This window comes from Aspergillus glaucus, assembly GCF_001890805.1.
Source record: "Aspergillus glaucus CBS 516.65 unplaced genomic scaffold ASPGLscaffold_4, whole genome shotgun sequence".
In the NCBI taxonomy this organism is placed as follows: Eukaryota; Fungi; Ascomycota; class Eurotiomycetes; order Eurotiales; family Aspergillaceae; genus Aspergillus; species Aspergillus glaucus.
In genome coordinates this window covers 1446700-1464739 of record NW_019170456.1, presented here as the reverse complement: position 1 = coordinate 1464739, position 18040 = coordinate 1446700, and the positions used below count along the sequence as shown (strand labels likewise).

General features: G+C 49.3%; 6 protein-coding genes across 6 annotated transcripts; 2 read left to right on the top strand and 4 right to left on the bottom strand.

Moving 5' to 3' along the window:
- Nucleotides 1–255: 255 nt before the first annotated feature.
- Nucleotides 256–2314, bottom strand: glfB (UDP-galactofuranose transporter). Its single transcript, XM_022550060.1, has 4 exons — nt 1782–2314; nt 1656–1723; nt 1366–1589; nt 256–1310 (listed from the first exon to the last, which is right to left on the bottom strand). Exons 1-4 carry the CDS (start codon nt 1913–1915, stop codon nt 534–536), a joined length of 1203 nt encoding a protein of 400 aa, XP_022404132.1. The 5' UTR covers nt 1916–2314; the 3' UTR covers nt 256–533.
- Nucleotides 2315–4493: 2179 nt separating this feature from the next.
- ASPGLDRAFT_72596 (protoporphyrinogen/coproporphyrinogen oxidase) lies at nt 4494–6843 on the top strand. The gene is made up of 5 exons (XM_022549620.1): nt 4494–4923; nt 5060–5129; nt 5191–5271; nt 5332–5682; nt 5734–6843. Exons 1-5 carry the CDS (start codon nt 4841–4843, stop codon nt 6742–6744), a joined length of 1596 nt encoding a protein of 531 aa, XP_022404131.1. The 5' UTR covers nt 4494–4840; the 3' UTR covers nt 6745–6843.
- A 1509-nt stretch (nt 6844–8352) lies between these two features.
- Nucleotides 8353–10354, bottom strand: ASPGLDRAFT_80261 (uncharacterized protein; the record flags this gene model as incomplete). The annotated part of the gene is made up of 4 exons (XM_022550059.1): nt 8353–8842; nt 8902–9075; nt 9142–9497; nt 9547–10354. 4 exons carry the CDS (start codon nt 10352–10354, stop codon nt 8402–8404), a joined length of 1779 nt encoding a protein of 592 aa, XP_022404130.1. The 3' UTR covers nt 8353–8401.
- A 645-nt stretch (nt 10355–10999) lies between these two features.
- Nucleotides 11000–11377, bottom strand: ASPGLDRAFT_23446 (uncharacterized protein; the record flags this gene model as incomplete). The annotated part of the gene is made up of 1 exon (XM_022543290.1): nt 11000–11377. One exon carries the CDS (start codon nt 11375–11377, stop codon nt 11000–11002), a length of 378 nt encoding a protein of 125 aa, XP_022404129.1.
- A 186-nt stretch (nt 11378–11563) lies between these two features.
- ASPGLDRAFT_119641 (PDPK1 family serine/threonine-protein kinase) lies at nt 11564–14186 on the top strand (the record flags this gene model as incomplete). The annotated part of the gene is made up of 2 exons (XM_022540077.1): nt 11564–13777; nt 13836–14186. 2 exons carry the CDS (start codon nt 11564–11566, stop codon nt 14184–14186), a joined length of 2565 nt encoding a protein of 854 aa, XP_022404128.1.
- Nucleotides 14187–15213: 1027 nt separating this feature from the next.
- On the bottom strand, nt 15214–17532 carry ASPGLDRAFT_144343 (Zn(II)2Cys6 transcription factor). The gene is made up of 2 exons (XM_022541817.1): nt 16801–17532; nt 15214–16740 (listed from the first exon to the last, which is right to left on the bottom strand). The coding sequence occupies exons 1-2, from the start codon at nt 17303–17305 to the stop codon at nt 15332–15334; spliced, it is 1914 nt and encodes a 637-aa protein (XP_022404127.1). The 5' UTR covers nt 17306–17532; the 3' UTR covers nt 15214–15331.
- Nucleotides 17533–18040: the final 508 nt, after the last annotated feature.

Sequence of the window (18040 nt, the reverse complement as noted above, 5' to 3'; positions counted from 1 at the left end):
AAAAAAGAAAGGGGAAGACTCGAAGGGGAAGCAAACAGTATCCGACACCAGAGCTCGTGCTAGTCTAGCATGCCACAGAAAATGACTTCGTAGGGTAATCAAATCAATAACAACAATACACCAGTTCATCATGTCCCCAGAAAAGCATTTGGAAAACTGTTCAAAAGTGAAAAGCGAAAGGAAAGTAAATGAGTTGGAAGACTCCGGCTGCATTCCCTGCATGTCGCCGGGTCCAGTTGAAAAGAAGTTAAATGAAAAAAAAAAAAAAAAAAAAAAAGAGCAACCACCCTTCCAACTCTTCCCTGTATATCCTTCTCTCTAACAGGGGTCGTTATCGCGGCGTAATAATTCGAAAATCAGGGCATTAAGTATGAATTCGGATACACTCGGTCCGTTCCTTGTGTAAGGTACGCCTGTCCGATTTCTTGGGTTTATAAAGTGCCATCCAAAAAAAGTAAGGCGCCTCTGGACCATCTCAATCTTGTCCAGGACAGACGGATGCAACCCGATGGCATTTCACGGCAATTCGCTGCTTATGCGTTGCCGGCGCTGGCACCGCCAAGCATGCCCTTAACCCGGTCAACCGACTCGGGAGCATAGCTGGGGCCCATGGTGCCCATGAACAGGAAGAAGATGAGAGCGCCAGCACCAATGATGACGAACTTGCGCTGAGCGGGGTAGTTGGCACCGTACTCAGCCCAGGCGCGACCAGCCTGGCCAGTGTATTCGCGGATCTTGTCGGCACCGAGCTTGTAGTAGACGAGACCGATCAGGGAAATCGAGTAACCGAAGAATTGGGTGCCAGTGACGGGGGTCTGCCAGATCATCATCGAAGCAGCGACCAGGAGGATATCCTTGAGGACACCGCAGAGGGTCATGACCAGCGAAGAAGTCTTTCCAATCAAGAAGACGACGGAAACGTTGAGCATGAAAGCAACAACGGCGTTGGCCAAGAGAGTCCAGATACCAACGTTGTAGATGTGACCCATGGTGAGATTGGGAACCTCAAGGAAGAGCGCGGTGACACCGTTCATGACAGCGCAAACGGGGGCGAAGTAGTAGAGAGAGACCAGAGGGTCCATCTTGTACTCGGCGGAGCTGAGCAGGCGCTGGACCATGACAAGACGGGTGGCCTCGAAGATGATACCACCAATCTGGAACAAGAAACCAATCAAGACGAACTTGATCTCACCAAACGAGGCGATGATGACACCGAGGACGATGAGGCCGACGTTCATCAGGACCTTCAGGTTGACCGGAGCCATACCCATACCCCAGGTAGCGAATAAGACAGCGACAGGAGTGGTGGCCTAGTTTTGTTAGCTTCGCGACTCTTTCAACAATAATTCGGATGAATTGACGCACCTTGAGCATCTGAATGAAAGCAACACTCAGGTAGAGATAAGTGACGTTACCGCAAATCAAACTCAAACTGAAGAAGAGACCGATGGGGACAATAGCGCGCAGGTAGACACGACCAGTCATCTTGACCGTCTTGCGGCCATCGAGCAGAGTGGTGGTACGAGCCAGAACCTGGGTCATGAAAGTCGCGAACGCCAAGTGCCATGTTGTGAGAATAATCGGGAAACCTAGAGACAATCAATGTTAGAATGCTGTTGGAATCTTCCACCTGGCCAGACGCGGAGAGAACTTACGAAATTGAGCATAGTCGAGGATGTGCTTGTTAAACAGGATAACACTGGAACTCAGAGTAATCCAGGCACTGATTCTCCGTCAGTATATCATTGATCCAACTGATATTCGTATGGGGTTGTCCTCACGTAACGTAGACGGCCGGGTGGAAGGACGGCTTGGGAGGCTCCGGCTTGTCAACGGCGGGGTTGACGGTGGGCAAGGTGGGCTCAGGGCGCGAGATTTCGCCAGATTGTCTGGCCTTTTCACCTTCGGCGCTCATTGCGGATGTGACGGAGGTGCGAATTTGCTTCTGTTGATGGTTGAGGAAGTGTTGGAAGTCGAAAGGACGCGGCCGTAGAAGGCTGCTTTGACTGAACTTTGCGGAGGCCACGAGCGACGATTAGAAGAGGAGAAAAAGAGTTAAAGAGAGTGAACGAGTGAGTCGAGAGTTGGCAGGATTAGAAAATAATAAAGTGATAAGAAAAGCTGATCTAAAGCAGATGAAGAAGAATTATGAACATGGAAGAAGAAGAGAAGAAAAGGAAGGGATGGCTGGAATGGAAGGACGGTTGTAGTAGAAGAAGAGGTGGTAGTAGCGCGGTGGTGGTTAGAGGGGAAAGACACCAAGTTTTGTTCAGTAGGAGGCCAGAGGCTGAACGCGGCACAGGATTTTACAGGCACAGGTCAGGGAGAAAAAAAAAAAAAAAAAAAAAAAAAATAGCACTCCGTAGCAATGACAAGCAACAAAAGTCAAAAGTTTACATACGTATCCGTACCTGTTTTTATTTTATTATTATTATATTATTTTATCGCAGGGATTGGACCCCGAGTTTGGCTTCAGATCCGTCAATGGAGATGCGAAAAGGTGTACGTAGTCCTGGTATGGTTACCGTATGTTACCACGGTCCGACCTTTGACGCGACTACTGTTTGTGGTTTAGTGTGTCCGCACACAGCAGACTCGGTACTGAGAACTACGCTAGAGTTACTGTTTCATCTGATGTGCTTACCACGGTATACATACGTTTTCTACTATGTAACAGTGCTCTAACACTACGGCCGTTAAGGGTGCACAAGTACAACACTGAATACGGATTATGTACTATGTACTCGGTACAATTACGGTATTCGCCTGGCAGTCTTATCAGCTGGGCGATACGCAGCTCGTGGCAAACGAATTAAAACGAATAAAAAAAAGTCCTTCTGTCAATCTTAAGGGGGTTCCACTCATCCGATGGACACTTCTTCGACCCCTTTTCGGCGGACAGTTCTTTATCCCAATGCGGTTGGTGTCAGGTGATCATACACTGTACTCTATTCTCTGCGATACTCTATCTATCTCGTTTTTGTATTCTATCATTAGCTCTTTACGGTTCACAGCGTACAGCGCACACAGTGTACAGAACTCGTCCTCCGATCTGTAACTGTTCCACCCAAACGTCTCAATTCTGTAACATGAGGGCTCATATTCTCCGTACTCTGTATATGCAGTGTGTTCTCATGGTCAAGGGACTCTGTTGATCCAAATTAACACCGACCACCTGCATTACGCAAGCAGCGGCGCCTCCCCCAGCCCCAGTGTGCCCCATGGGCTCCATGGACTCAATCCCGGCCACTTGTCCAGAGCGTCTCTTCCCACTGACTGGTCCCTTGCCGAGTGGGGAATGCCCGGCGATCGAATTTTGCCTTGCCCTGACGCCATCTGTCCGGTTCACTGTTTCTGACTGGTTGCTTTGGAACTGTGAATTCAGGGACTGATACTCCATGATACTCCACTCCATTACTACGAGGAGTAATCCTTTTTTATCTTCTTTTGGTACTGTTTGGATGTGTTCAGCTAGCCCTGCATGTGGCAGGACAAACAGTCCACGTATGTACCCTGAGACTAACAACCGGAGAATTGAAAAAAAAAAAAAAAAAAAACGCCTCTTCCCACATGTGCACTCCCATTGGCGAGGGTCAAAGCTCGTTATCATCCCAAAGTTGGTCAAGCGCCAACAATGTCTTTCGGTTTCTGGAAAAAGATCTGTCCTTGCTTGCCGTTGTGGGCGAACGATAATCCCTTGGTGGAACAGCTGAGATTACAGCCTCGGAGTCCCGGCAGGTCTCTCTATCACACTGTGTAGGAGTACAGAGCACTCCGTATGCCGTATGTTTACTGGAATCGCTACGAAGCACTAAGTGCTATCGCCCGATACTAATATATACCCTGAACTTCGTAATCAAAAAAAGCCCACTTCATACGAAGCCCTCTGGATCGTTCCTCGGAAAAGGTAATCAATCGCAGGTGTCATCTCAACCACAGTTTGATCCCAAAAGCAGCAAAGTCAGGGTCCAGACAACATCAATCAATTCAAAGGCAACACGTGCAACTGGCTTGGCCGGTACTGAGTAGCACACTACGGACAACCTGGAACGGCGTGGACAATGCTGAACTTGCGTAGTACTACCACTCGTGCACCCGAACTTGAACCGGTTCGGCTTGGACCTTGCCATGTTCTATACTCCGTACAGGGTGCTACTTTCTGTAGTACTTCCGTCGGGTACGGGACGTTTATCAGACTTAGATAGCTTAATCGGAGGGTACGCATTCCCCTGGTACCTGCCAAGAGTTCCTGAATGGGGTAGTATGGCTGTTTGCAGCATCACAAAGTACAGGGTAGAGTTCCGACAATGCTACTTCATGATAAGGAACATAGCAATTGTGTCAATAGTATCAATTGTAAGGTTCTATTATTATATTCTGGGCGCATTCTATCTTGATAAAAACATACCACCGGACGCGGTATTCGCTATCTGTACCTGAATAACTACTGTAGAAGAGTCGTATATGTTCCCATCCCCGACCAACGATTTGCTGGAAATCTGCTATTTTTTCTTTTTTTTGCACATTCGTCATCCTCTGAATATTATCCATATTGCCATCCCCTTTCCCAGGGCTCGATCCTCTTTTTACACAATTCTAATCAAATAGGAGGTCCGCCCTAAACCTGAAACAGACATCCTTCTCCACAATTGTATGTGGCTGTCTGTCCGCTCTCTCTATCACGTTTCGTCTTTCCCGACCGCCCGGCCAAACCCAATCTGTCCACCTCACCGTCTTCTCTCGTCCTTTTCTCCTCCTTCTTCCTTCTTCTATCTGTCAACTTCACCTCATCTCTTAAATTCTCTGCAGTTTCTTCCTGCAGTTTTCTCTGTTATCGTTCATGCTGAGCCTCGCTCGCAAGACTTTGAATCGCGTCCCCAGCTTTCAGGATATTCTACAAGGCAGGATGACCCACCCCGACGTGTATGTGATACCCCTCCTACTAGACACTGAATGCCTACTCTCCTACGGCTCTCGGGCAATTGCTCCGTGGGATTCTGATGGATGGCATTGATTGAATATGCGAGCAAAATGACTGACAGTTGCCTTTTGTCTACAGTTCCGTTGACGTTCTCGTCATTGGTGCAGGCCCAACTGGTTTGGGTGCTGCTAAGCGGTTGAACCAAATCGTACGAACCCAATCAGTCAATTATGGAGGGAATACCAAGGAAATACTGACAATTGACTTAGAACAGCCCCTCGTGGTTGATCGTTGACTCCAACGAGACCCCTGGTGGTCTTGCTTCCACCGATGTGACCCCCGAAGGCTTCGTACGTTCGCTCCTGATAAGATGAAAAATGGAAGAGAAAGAGAAACTGACTGGATAAAAGCTTTACGATGTCGGTGGTCACGTCATCTTCTCTCACTACAAGTACTTCGATGACTGCATCAACGAGGCTCTTCCCAACGACGATGACTGGTACAGCCACCAGCGTATCTCCTACGTCCGCTGCGAGGACCAATGGGTTCCCTACCCCTTCCAGAACAACATCTCCATGCTTTCCAAGGAGCAGCAGGTCAAGTGCATTGATGGCATGATTGACGCTGCCTTGGAGCACCGCGTCGCCAACACCAAGCCCCAGAACTTTGATGAGTGGATTCTCCGCATGATGGGTACTGGTGTCGCCGACGTTTTCATGCGTCCTTACAACTACAAGGTCTGGGCTGTGCCCACAACTAAGGTATGCCAATCTCAACGTTCCGGAGGAATTGCCGGAGGCTAACCAAAATAGATGCAATGCGCTTGGCTTGGTGAGCGTGTCGCTGCCCCCAACGTCAAGGCCGTCACCAGCAACGTTATCCTGAACAAGACCGCCGGTAACTGGGGTCCCAACGCTACTTTCCGTTTCCCCGCTCGTGGCGGTACTGGTGGCATCTGGATTGCCGTCGCCAACACCATCCCCAAGGAAAACACTCGCTTCGGTGAGAAGGGCCGCGTTGCCAAGGTCAACGCCAACAACAAGACTGTCGAGATGGCCGATGGTACCACCATTGGTTACCAAAGACTCGTCTCCACCATGTCCGTCGACTTCCTTGCCGGCGCCATGGCTGACCAGGAATTGATCAGCCACACCAAGGAGCTCTTCTACTCTACCACTCACGTCGTTGGTGTTGGTATCCGTGGCTCTCGCCCCGAGCGCATTGGTGACAAGTGCTGGCTCTACTTCCCCGAGGACAACTGCCCCTTCTACCGTGCCACCATCTTCTCCAACTACTCTCCCCACAACCAGCCCGAATCTTCCAAGGCGCTCCCCACCATCCAGCTGGCCGACGGCTCCAAGACTCAGGACACCGAGGCCAAGGAGGGTCCTTACTGGTCGATCATGTTGGAAGTTTCCGAGTCTTCCATGAAGCCCGTCAACAACGACACTCTCCTGGCTGAGTCGATCCAGGGTCTCGTCAACACCGAGATGCTCCGTCCTAACGACGAAATCGTCTCCACCTACCACCGCCGCTTCGACCACGGTTACCCCACTCCCTCGTTGGAGCGTGAGGGTGCTCTGACCAAGATCCTGCCCAAGCTCCAGGAGAAGGGCATCTGGTCGCGTGGCCGTTTCGGTAGCTGGCGCTACGAGGTCGGTAACCAGGACCACTCCTTCATGCTGGGTGTGGAAGCCGTCGACAACATTGTCAACGGTGCCGTCGAGTTGACTCTGAACTACCCCGACTTTGTCAACGGCCGCCAGAACACTGAGCGTCGCCTGGTGGATGGTGCTCAGATTTTCGCCAAGAACAAGCAGTAATTTCTTTATTATAAACCTATTATATGACATGTCTTTAATAATTAAACGAGGATGGAATAAAAGATTTCGATGTTTCAATGATAGATCTCTGTAACACAGTTATAAAAATTTAATAAAAAATAAATAAAAAATAAAAAAGCCTACATCCCACTGTCCATTTTCCCAATCCAGTATGCAGGAAGTTCGCCCTGCCAATCCCTATCGCCAACAAACCCCATTCTCGAAATTAAACCCATCACACGATTGGCGCTGGAAAAGCACTGGAAAAACCACAGATCCATCGCGATCCGAGGCTTGGGGCGGGTGTCTCCGCTGGACGCGTCATGTCATTTTACTGAAATGAAGAGCCAAACTATGAGATTGATTTCGTTGGATATAATTAGATTTATGACATAGACACAGTTTGGATACATATATGGGTGGCTGTTTGCGTATGTCATGTAGTAGCAACCAATGGACATGGAACTAATATGTATCGCCAAAGTACAACAGTGGCAACACCAAGCCACAAAACCAATCCTCCACTTCGTACAGTATCGGAGTAGTAAAACTTTCGATAATCAACCCAACACGTCCAGCTGATTGATGTGCTTACGCTGAAATATACGTCATTGATCAAATGATATTAGCGATGGCAATATGGATGGCAATATGGATGGAATATGGAATATGGAGTGGAATATAGGATTTGAAACACTCTGCCTGGGCCTGGTAGGCTATTCTTGGAATGAAGGATGATGGGGTAGTCTGTACGGAGTATAGGTTTTCGGATGCAGGACTAGAATATATGAAACGTGATATCAAACGATTGCAATGGGTTAGACTAAATGTGAGAGAGGTAGATGTATTGGTGTTGCGACTGTATATGTATGATGGCTGCGATGAGAATTACTTGCGGGGTAATATATATACATATATATCCCAGCGAAACTATGATTGTATTATACAAGTGTTAGGGACTGGCGTAGACTAGTACTACTATGTTACCCTGCTATTATATAGGATGAAGTCAGTATACTACTCACATTCATCCAACCAAGCATCAACATCCTCAGTCACCAGTCCCCAGTCACCAGTGCCCTAGCCTCCAATTCCCCAGTCTGCCAACACCAGATAGACTCAGAATCATAGACATCACAAACTGCATATCCAGCAACCCAACAATCGGAAGAGGCAGGTCCCCCGCATCCGGGGTCGTAATAAAGATGCGATGGCCACATCTCAGCTGCGAGAGAACGCCATCTACGAGAGCGGCGATATCGCTGCTGCATTCGTTGAAGTTTGGTTCGTAGATCCAATCAAGACAGGTAGATTCAGCGTGAACAAGCGAGGGTTGCCTGATTGAGTCACTATGGCAAGAAGGATTGGGGCTAGTTAACTATTGTCTAAAAACTTATGTAAACTACGTCATCCAAAACGAAGGAATCAAATAATCATTATCAAGGCAGTACAGAGTACTATGTATAAACCTGCCAGTCTATTCTTAGATACCGTATCCTTCATCCTACCAGAGCACATGAAACATCAGAGACCAGACCAGACCAGACCAGACCAAACGACGGACAGGCATTGCCATTCCAAAAAAGCTTGCTCATTTCACTATCCCATAAAAAAAAAAAAATCAGTAACACCGAAAGAGAAAACCAAACGCAAAAAATCAATCAAACATATCACCCAATGGCCTCCGACGCAACTCACCCAATCCAAATCCATTCGCATTATCCTCGTCATTTCCCAAATCCGTTAGCATATGGCTGACATGCTCTCGGTACACCTGAGACATCTCCATCATATGCTTCCACTTTTCAGGGTCGAGGGCCGTCTGGGGCGGCATGTTGATTCCTGCAGGCGCAGGCGCAGGCGCAGTTGCGGTTGTGGTGGACTGTGCAGTGGAGGGCTGGGTCTGAGTAGTTGGAGTGGTGTGGGTGCTCGTAGCCGGACGTTGAACATTGTTCGAGGCTAATAGCGCCGAGCCTTGGATACTGGCAGGACGTGAGCTGGACGTGAGGGTTTGTGCAGTGTTTGTCGTGCGACTCGTGCTTTGGCCTGTCGAGTTGGCTCGGCCCCTGTTTGCGGACTGTCGTCTTCCTTTCTGGCCCTAAGAATAAATGGATTAGCAAGCGATTTAACAGCTCTGATAGTCAGGTATGAACAAACCTGCGGTGCGTTGATGGGGTGCCAACTGGTACGTCTGGTAGCTGGACGAGATAGCTCTGTCCACTGAGACACCATCCTTCCCATTTGATTGCTGGCGGCTCCGGTGGCATGTGCGCCTCGCTTGCTGCTAGAGCTCAACGTTTCACCCTCAGAGGGTACCTGGCTGCTGCGTCTCTTTGGCATCGATTAGCATCAATCTGCGTGTGTAGAAGGTGTCTAGGCCCAATTGCAGTGGCTTACTTTAGGCTTGGTGTCGCCTGAAGCTGCAGATATGCGGGAGCCTGCAGATGCGCGGGTTCTCTTGCCTCTGTTCTGAGAGACCGTGCCCGAGACACGCGAGGTATTGTTACTTCCGCTCTCAGTGGCATTAGGCTCGGGGGCATCGCTCATATGGACGTCAGGCTGGGGCATATTTCGTTCATCTTGAATCAATCCAGGCATCTTGTTGTCTCGAGGATTGGGGGAACTTTGATGGATTGGATGGGCGAATTGTACTGATCGAGTCTTCGCTTCGTTGAAAGATACGAGCTTCGAGTCTAAATCACGATCGAGTTTCGAGGTCTTTTCTTTGCCTGAAGGCTGAGGTGGTTGGTTTTCTATACAAAACGTTAGCGTTGTTCAATGACACCCGCTGATATAGCAAACCTTTTCCCATTGTTCCCAAGCGAAAATGATCGAGTCCTGGCAAGGTATTCAAGGAAAGGCCTCCGAATAAAGATCTCAGAGACAACACGTCCTGCTGTTTTGAGTCAGTGAGAGAAACGATATATGAAAGAGTGAAGAAAGAAAAAACAACCTGTATTTCAGGAAACTGGGTCGAGTATTGAGGAAAGGCAAACAAAAGCCTAGGATTGAGATGGCGAATCGGAAACAGTGAATGCATTCTTTCATGATGCCGATAAGTTCCTGATGCCACACGTTTTCCAAAGGATCGACGATGACCCTCCAGTGAATGATGAGGAGCCCTGGTCAACACTCCATAGTTCATGCGACTAGATGGCAAACTCGAGCCCAGGCCATCCTCCTGCATATCAACGCCCGACTCCATAGCCGTTTCATACGAGCCATATTCATACGAGCCCTCGTCTGTCGTGTCAGAGATCTCGCTTCTAGGAGGACGCTCGATGACCCCAGGATCCGACAGAAAAATCCCATCGTCTATCCCATAGTCTTCGAGTTGTGAAGATGGATAACGTTTGTACTCGTAGTCCGGATCGAATGCAGAGCTCGCTTCCGAGTCATAGTCCTCGTCAGCAGCTGGACTCGATCGGAACGACGAGGAGATATCTGCGTCGATGAGGGATGCTAGGTCGTCACCGAAATCGTCGTCGTAGCATTCTGGTTCGAGTGCACGGAGCCGTTCGTACAGGCGATCGAAGATCTGCTCGATGTGGGCATGGATATCGTCGCGACTTGGGACGATTTGGGTTGGGGGGAGACGGATCATGGCCATGCTGTATGCTCTTTTGCGGTTGTTTTGCTTGGAAGAAAGAGGAGAATGGTAATGACCATACTACTAGATTTACTTTCATTTTCACTCTGTATTTCAGAAGGCAGGTGTAACGGGCAAGTGTGTATAGCATCACCATTACTGAAAATGGAAAGTGCTATCCATTGCTTGACAACATCCGAGTATTTGTACAAATATTGTCGAGTATATAACTTCAAATATTACAATTATGGTAGGTATATTTATAGATCGACTCGCCTCCATATAAATAGCTGCTTATGCAATTGCAATGCACAGTCAATGTGTTGGTGGTTTTGACTGCAGAGTGCAGATACTCACCACCAGTAGAAAACGATACTGATTTACTCAACCAAATCAGAATGGAATAAGGCCAGAGATCAGATATCAAGTAGACTCACTAGTTAATTCTGTCATTCTGATGGTGGTGGATAGGCATCTCCCCCTATAAAAAACGCTGCACTAAAATTATTATGTATTTGGCTTGACCTCCCTCTCTCCCTCTCCCACTATCTCTATCCTCTTCTCTTCATCTCTCTCTCTCTCTTTTTTTTTTTTTTTTCTTCTTCGTTTTCCCCCTCTATTTTACCGTCTTGCTCTTTCTTTTTATCCTCGAATCACTCTCGCTCTTTATCCTCCAACTTGCCTTATATCCCTCTCCCTCTCTCCGTCTGCCTTTCCCGCACTTCTCCTTTCCTCCCTCTCTTCTCCCTCCTCCTTCCTCTGCCCGTCTATTCCTTCCAATCCGTCGCTTTTCCTCTCATCTCTACGCCCCCCTCTCCTCCCTCTTTCTCTCGGATCTGGCCGTACCATGCCTCCGCTGCACTTACGACCGCCGCCATAATCCGTCGGCCACCCCTCTATCGACTCGCTCGCTCGCTCGCTTTTCTCGTTCTCGATCGCTACGTTTGGCGGCTCTTTCTCCGTCCTGTCGTTCATAACCGTCGTTTTCTTGTCGTCTTCCTTCCTCTTCGATCTCCTTTTCTGACGCGTACTTTCTCCCTCCATCGCTCCGTCCACCTTCCGTCCACTCTCTGTCCTAAGTGCCAGGGTGGTTGGGTGATTTCTCCCCTCACCGTCTCTCTCCGCCTTCGGTCCCGATCCGGTTTCCTTCGATAATTCCATTCTGCTAAGCTCTCTCTCTACCCCCCTCCATCCTCTCTATAACATACCCGGTTACGGTGTTCTCCCATTATGGATGGGGATCTCAGTCTCTCCCAATCCTTGGGGGGTCTCCGGATCGCGAATCCAGATGATTCTTCCCTGAATTCTTCCGAGGAACCAGTGGCTTCGGCCCCCGAGGCTGCTGCCTCAATAGCCCCCGATGAGAAAACGGGTGACCCCGAATCACCATCCAGCTCCGTACCGGAACCCCCTCCGCCCTCTCAATCGTCGATACCCCCTTTCATTACCGAAGAATCCTCGCGATATGCTCCGGATGCCGCCTCCCTCAGATCTTATTCCAGACGGACCGAAAATCGAACATCCATCTATTCCATCTCCGACCCGCAACCGCAACCGCAACCACAACCGCAACCTCAACCACAACCACCGCAACATCCAACACAACCACAATATGCTCCTTACCTTCCTCAACAGCATTCGCAATCCCCTACTTCCTCCCGACCTCTCTCCGCATTCTACTCCAACGGCTCCTCGCCCGCATTGGTGGCCCGCGAAGGCTCCTACCGTATCCGCACCGACTCGGCCGCATCATCCGCGTCGGAAAGTCAAGCGCGGGTTGACTCTCGTGGTGGCTCTTCTGCGCTCCATGCCGGCGTACCCGCCCGCGACAATACACATAGTGATCGGTCTTACCGACCAGCTCCCCATAACGGGCCGATGGTGATGCGTCAACCTTCGAGGGCTCATACTCGCCCTGCAGCCGCCGCTCCGCTTAGCGGAGCTCCATATGGAATGGAAAATGGTCCCGGTCCAAGCAGTGAAGAATGGCAGCACCGTGGTGCGGCAGTCGCAGTGCGACAGGAGATCGATCCAAACGGGAAGCCGGTCGCTCGTTATATCAAAAAGGGAGTCCGTGATTTTTCATTTGGGCACACCCTCGGCGAGGGCTCGTACAGTACCGTTGTGCTGGCGACGGATCGCCAAACATTGAAAGAGTACGCCATCAAAATTTTGGACAAACGGCATATCATCAAGGAGAAGAAGGTCAAATACGTCAACATCGAGAAGGATACTCTCAATCGACTTACGGAACATCCCGGTATCGTCCGTCTTTATTATACGTTCCAAGACGAACGATCGCTTTATTTCGTGCTCGACCTCTGCAAAGGCGGCGAACTGTTGGGAGTGCTTAAACGAATGACTTCGTTTGATGAGGAGTGCACACGGTTCTACGGTGGTCAGATCCTGGACACCATTGACTATATGCACAAGCGCGGCGTGATCCATCGTGACCTCAAGCCGGAAAATGTCCTCCTCGATAATCAAATGTACGTTAAGATCACCGATTTCGGGACAGCCAAGATTCTCAAGGGCCAAAGGCGCCCAGATCACAATTCGAGCGGGATGCCTCTGCTCGACTCGAACGAAATGCCCGAGGAGGAACGGGCGAGCTCCTTTGTCGGAACGGCTGAGTACGTCAGTCCAGAGCTACTGACGGATAAGAACGCCTGCAAAGCAAGCGATCTGTGGGCCTTTGGCTGCATCATCTTTCAGCTCCTGGCTGGTCGGCCACCCTTCAAGGCTGGGAATGAATATCAAACATTCCAAAAAATCGTTGGGCTCGACTACGAGTTCCCCCCCGGATTCCCTGCGGTCGCTCGTGACCTCGTGGAACGCCTTCTCGTTCTAGACCCGGCCCGCCGTCTCCCGATTGAGCACGTCAAAAACCATCCCTTCTTCGAGGGTACAGTGTGGGGACCCGAATTGTGGAAGCGCAAAGCCCCGCGGCTCAAGGCGTACGTCCCGCCGCCGCGCGAGCCGATCAAGTTGAATGGGGGTGGTGAAGGGGACAGTTTCCCTCCCAACATCACGGCAGCACCCTCAACTACTACCAACGCCAGTTCACGAGTGGTTCCCCGACTAGTCACTGAGCTCCCGCCGCCCAGCCAACTCGATGTTGAATGGTCGCCAGTTCTGACTAAAACCAATGAGAGGATTCTCAAAATGGGAAATCAGGTGGTGTTATCTTCGCCAGCCTCCCATAGCCCGGTTTCGAAGGGAGGTGAATCCGAAACGACAAAGAAATTCTCTCGATTCTTCGCAGGGAGTACAACCAAGAAGCGGCAACGGTTGGTCATGGTTACTTCATGCGCGCGTATAATCATGGCAGCATCTGGAGGAGATGAGAAGAAGGCGAAGATGGAAATTTCCCTTTTAGCAAATGGGACTCAATATCGAACCACAACGGACTCGAAGGGACTCTCGTCGTGGGTTGTGGATACGGTATGTTTAACTCCTCGATTCCCTTATTACAGGCCAATCTGACTTTTCGTCGTTACAGCGAGACAAACGCTTTTCTTTCGAAGACCCCAAACCGTCCTCTAGCAACCTCGGAGTCACGGCGTTATCCGCGCAGGAATGGTTAGATGCGCTAGATCGTGCAAAGGAGATGGCTTTGACTCAGCACAACAATGGTGGATATTCGGGCGATGAAACGTTCCGTGATCTTTCTTCGGGCATGTCCAGCCATTCGAACACCCTCGACCGCAGTTCCGAAATCCACGCGGAAGCCGCACCACCGCCTGGACGAGCAACCCTAGTCAAGCACCAAGCCACAGATTCAGAATCAGTCAAGGGAAGGAAGAGATTTAGTCGGCGCCATTCCAAGAACGGTCTTGCGGCCGTCTTCTAGATCAGCCGTCTTTCCCATTCCACCTACCTTTGTGAAGAGGATTGTTCTTTCCCTTTTCTCTTTTTCGATCTCATCTCTGATCCTTTCTCAAAGCTCGCCTTTGGTTCAGAACAGCCGTTGTGCCGGAACACATCTTTGTTTCTATATATGGACGTTTTGGCTATTCGTCTCTTTGCTTCTTGCTTTTGTTCTCTCGCCTCCTATCGACATTCTCGATGGATCTGCCCTGAAACGGCGTTCTCTCGCATTTCCTACATTGGCAGATATATTTTCATTGGGTTGTTGATATCGGTTGGATTTTGGTTTGTGACCCTTAGCCGATTGTCATCTCATTTGTTTCTTTGCATTTGTAAGAATTGTTTTCCTTATGGCATGTTTGGATTCTCGTCTTTGCTTCTTGCATTTCGCAATGATGAGCGTGTGTTTTTGCATTTAGATTGGTTGGAAGGAGCATGCATTGTCCTTCGTCATTTCTTGTTTACACTTCTCTTTTTTTCCTTTGTCTTTTACCTTCTTTTACCTTCCTCCCCACTGGTGATATATACCTCTTGGTTGAAAATCATGACAAGAGCACAGTTTGACTCTATTTGGCATGCCCTGGTCAACCGTGCCTACATCAGTTTCTTGAGCGGTTTTGGAAGTTGATTTGATTCCCTTTTCTCATTTTCTTCTCCTCCTTTCTTCCTTTCGTTTGTCTTTTTTCTTTGCTCAATTCTTGCTTGATACACAATTTTGTTCTTGTCATATAGCTTTTCTTTTTTTCTCAAATGCCACTCTATACAGCCAAGTCATTTCCCAGAATGTATCATTTCCCTTGGATATCCTGGCTGGTTCGTTTGCTTATATATATATATATATTTATATACTCTCTTTGTCCAAAACACTTTTATATTGCTTCTCTTCTGTTATTAACTTGTTAGGGTTGGGAAGTTGGATTTAGCGTTTGGTTTACAAGTACAGAATTAGGTGGATAGATCAGGTTTAATCAGACTAATATCGAGATAATCCTTTTTCTTGTTCCAGTCGTAGAATAATATACGTACTCTATGTACATACATTCATTAAGTGTGTATTAAATTCCTATTTATGATTAGTCTCCTAGTATAAAAAGCAGAGAGAAACAGAGTAGAGTATAAAAAACGTCATCAAATAAACAACCAATCAATCCGTGACTCATCAAGTTCTTGAATCCAATCGAAATCATCATTATCGTAATTATCGCCATCATAAGCAACAGCATAATCAGTATTCCCCTGCCTGCGTCTAAACCACTCCTCCCTCCTAAGATCCTGCTTCCGCCACATAAGACTCAACACCCACGCCGCATTCCGCACATTCACAGTCGCAATCGCATAATACAGCGCAGACAACCTATCCAATATAAATGGCCGATGGCTCGAATCCCGACACTCCGCGCCCGCGATGAAGGTGGGCCAGATAAGACATTTGAAGTGTGGATCCTGCGGCGGGATCACGGCGAGTTGGTCGATGAGGATGTGTGCGACGGCTGAGTGGTCGTGCGGGAGGCCGAACCATTCGTTTGCGTTTGCGTTTGCGGGTGGGAAGGAGGAGCTGGAGCGCGGGCGGGAGAGGACGCGGCTTGTGTAGAGGTAGACGGCTGCTTTGTAGGTTGTTGCGAGGGCGATACGTGGTGTTAGGTCTGGGAGGTAAAGGTAGGATTGCAGGTCGATGGCCCAGGCGATGGGGTCGAAGGCTTGGATGTGGTTTAGGAGGGCTTGTGGGGATTGCAGGGGTTTGGAGTTTGGGGGGAGGAGGGAGGAGGAGAACAGCATTGGGGGCTGTTCTTGTTGGCCTTGTTGTTCGTGGGTTGTGGTGGTGGTGTCGGCGTGGCAGAAGCGGGCGTGGACGAAGAAGATGACTTCGAGGAGGTAGGCGGGGCAGCCAACCCAGGAGGTCTTCTCGAGGCGGCGAAGGGCTGTTGGGCCCATGGAGGGGGAGTAGAAGGGTTTGGATAGGACGCCGGGTCGGGCGAGGGTTGAGCCCATGAGTTCGATGATGAGACACCCGTCGACGGTTAATGTGTCCAGCCAGCCGAGGATTTCTTGGGAGCGACTGGCGTCGAACCCATGTTGGCGACTGTTTAGCAAGTTCTTTGCCCCTTCCAAGTGGTATTTCCATGCTTCGTCGCCGGATTCAATGGCGTCCATCAGTGCGAGGACCATGATGGCTGCCGCTGTCTTATCGTCGTTCCGCTTGACCGGGTCGCGGATGTCTTGGGATAGTTGACGGAGAGCCCGTTGTTTGAGTCCTAAGAAATGCTCGTACGCTTTTGAGGACGGACGACGGGACATGGAACTTGTCACCTCCCTTTCCACTTCCTTGGGGGTTAAGAGTGTCCCGTTGGCACTTGGTTCGCCCGTCGACCACGGCATGGGCGAGAAATCACCATCTGCCAGAAGCGCATAGTGCAAGGCTCCCGTAGCGGACAGAGCATTGGCGAGAAGGGGAGACTCTCCAACTAGGGAAATAAGATCACGGTATGGATTCTGAGTGTTTGCATAGAGAACAAGATCGGCTGCTGTTTTCTCGTTGACTATGGGGCTACGTGTCAGCGCGTCTCTCAAAAGCAGAATTGAATTGCAAGATGACATACAATGAAATATATAGAACCTCGCCAATCCATTGATATCTTTGAGGATAGGATCAATCAAGCTTGGCAGAATATGGGTATCATCCGTGGTAGAAATGTTCCGGGATGCGGAAATATGACCAGTATTCTTTCCCCGCTGCTGAGCAGCCCCAGAAGAACCCGGTACGGGCAATGCATTTGAACTATAAGGGACGGCGACTTGATTCGACGTATTCGGGACAGACTGGTTGAAGACTTCGACTGTAGACGGAGGGTTCATGTTCTCGGTTGGTGCCGGTGCTGATAATTCGTTGGGTTCCCCAGCACGACGAGGATTCTTCTTCGTAACTTCTTCAAAACTGCGGCCCATCATCTTTCCACGACTAGCCACACCTCCCTTGACCCAAACGAGAGGTTTCTGATATCCCAAACATTCCTTTCCGGCATCTCGACACTTTTGACAGGTGGGCTGGCCATTGTCGCAAATGATGCGCCGACGGCGACAAGTATAGCAACCTTTGGCAACCATGACTTTGAAAGAGGTCTCTGTGGTCTACTGATGAGTCTTGTAAGTCCGAAAACCGGGTCAGCGGAGAATCGTGTATTTCAAGTTGACAGCCATACTCGACGACAGTCAAGCGTAATCGGGTGGCGGTATAGCCTGATAGCACTGCGACAACATCTCTGAGTTTAGTCAACGGTGACGGAATGGAAAATGATAATCTCCTTAAGCAAAGGAGAGAGCATTAGAGTCAACAAGAAGACAGGGTCGCAATAAAAAAAGGATGGTGTCAAAGAAGTTGACTCGAAGACCTCGAAAAGAACAGCGGGGCCACCTGCTGAGTCATCTCTGGTAAGGCTAACTAACTAACTAGATCCAGATTGGCTAATGATTCTAGACTGTATGGTTTGTAGCTTATTTTGACCAGCTCATTGTAGGCTATCTTGAAGATTGTTGGACAATTGGAGCAAGCACGCACTGTACTGTCTCCGGGTTATCGTATAGTACAAAATGACATGGATGGAATGTACACAACAGATTACACAGTCCGGGTCTCCATGGTCCTTTTGACAACCCAAGCTTCTAGAAGCCAAGACGGTGGACTCAATCGGACCATTTATCCATACAATCGCCCTAGCAACTATGGAGCCAAAGTACGAAGTACAGCAGCTGCAAGTCATGGCCAAGAGGATGACAGGGTGGAATGCTTTGCCTCTTCCGTCTGCAGACAGTCTCCCCCTTGCAGTCATAACTACTTGTACT

Coding starts and splice junctions, on each gene's coding strand:
- ASPGLDRAFT_144343 (XM_022541817.1), bottom strand. CDS start 17,305: ATGGTTGCCAAAGGTTGCTATACTTGTCGCCGTCGGCGCATCATTTGC. Junction 16,741..16,800: donor GAGGTTCTATATATTTCATT/GTATGTCATCTT, acceptor GTAGCCCCATAG/TCAACGAGAAAACAGCAGCC.
- glfB (XM_022550060.1), bottom strand. CDS start 1,915: ATGAGCGCCGAAGGTGAAAAGGCCAGACAATCTGGCGAAATCTCGCGC. Junction 1,724..1,781: donor CACCCGGCCGTCTACGTTAC/GTGAGGACAACC, acceptor ACGGAGAATCAG/TGCCTGGATTACTCTGAGTT. Junction 1,311..1,365: donor CTTTCATTCAGATGCTCAAG/GTGCGTCAATTC, acceptor TAACAAAACTAG/GCCACCACTCCTGTCGCTGT.
- ASPGLDRAFT_72596 (XM_022549620.1), top strand. CDS start 4,841: ATGCTGAGCCTCGCTCGCAAGACTTTGAATCGCGTCCCCAGCTTTCAG. Junction 5,272..5,331: donor ATGTGACCCCCGAAGGCTTC/GTACGTTCGCTC, acceptor ACTGGATAAAAG/CTTTACGATGTCGGTGGTCA. Junction 5,683..5,733: donor GGGCTGTGCCCACAACTAAG/GTATGCCAATCT, acceptor TAACCAAAATAG/ATGCAATGCGCTTGGCTTGG.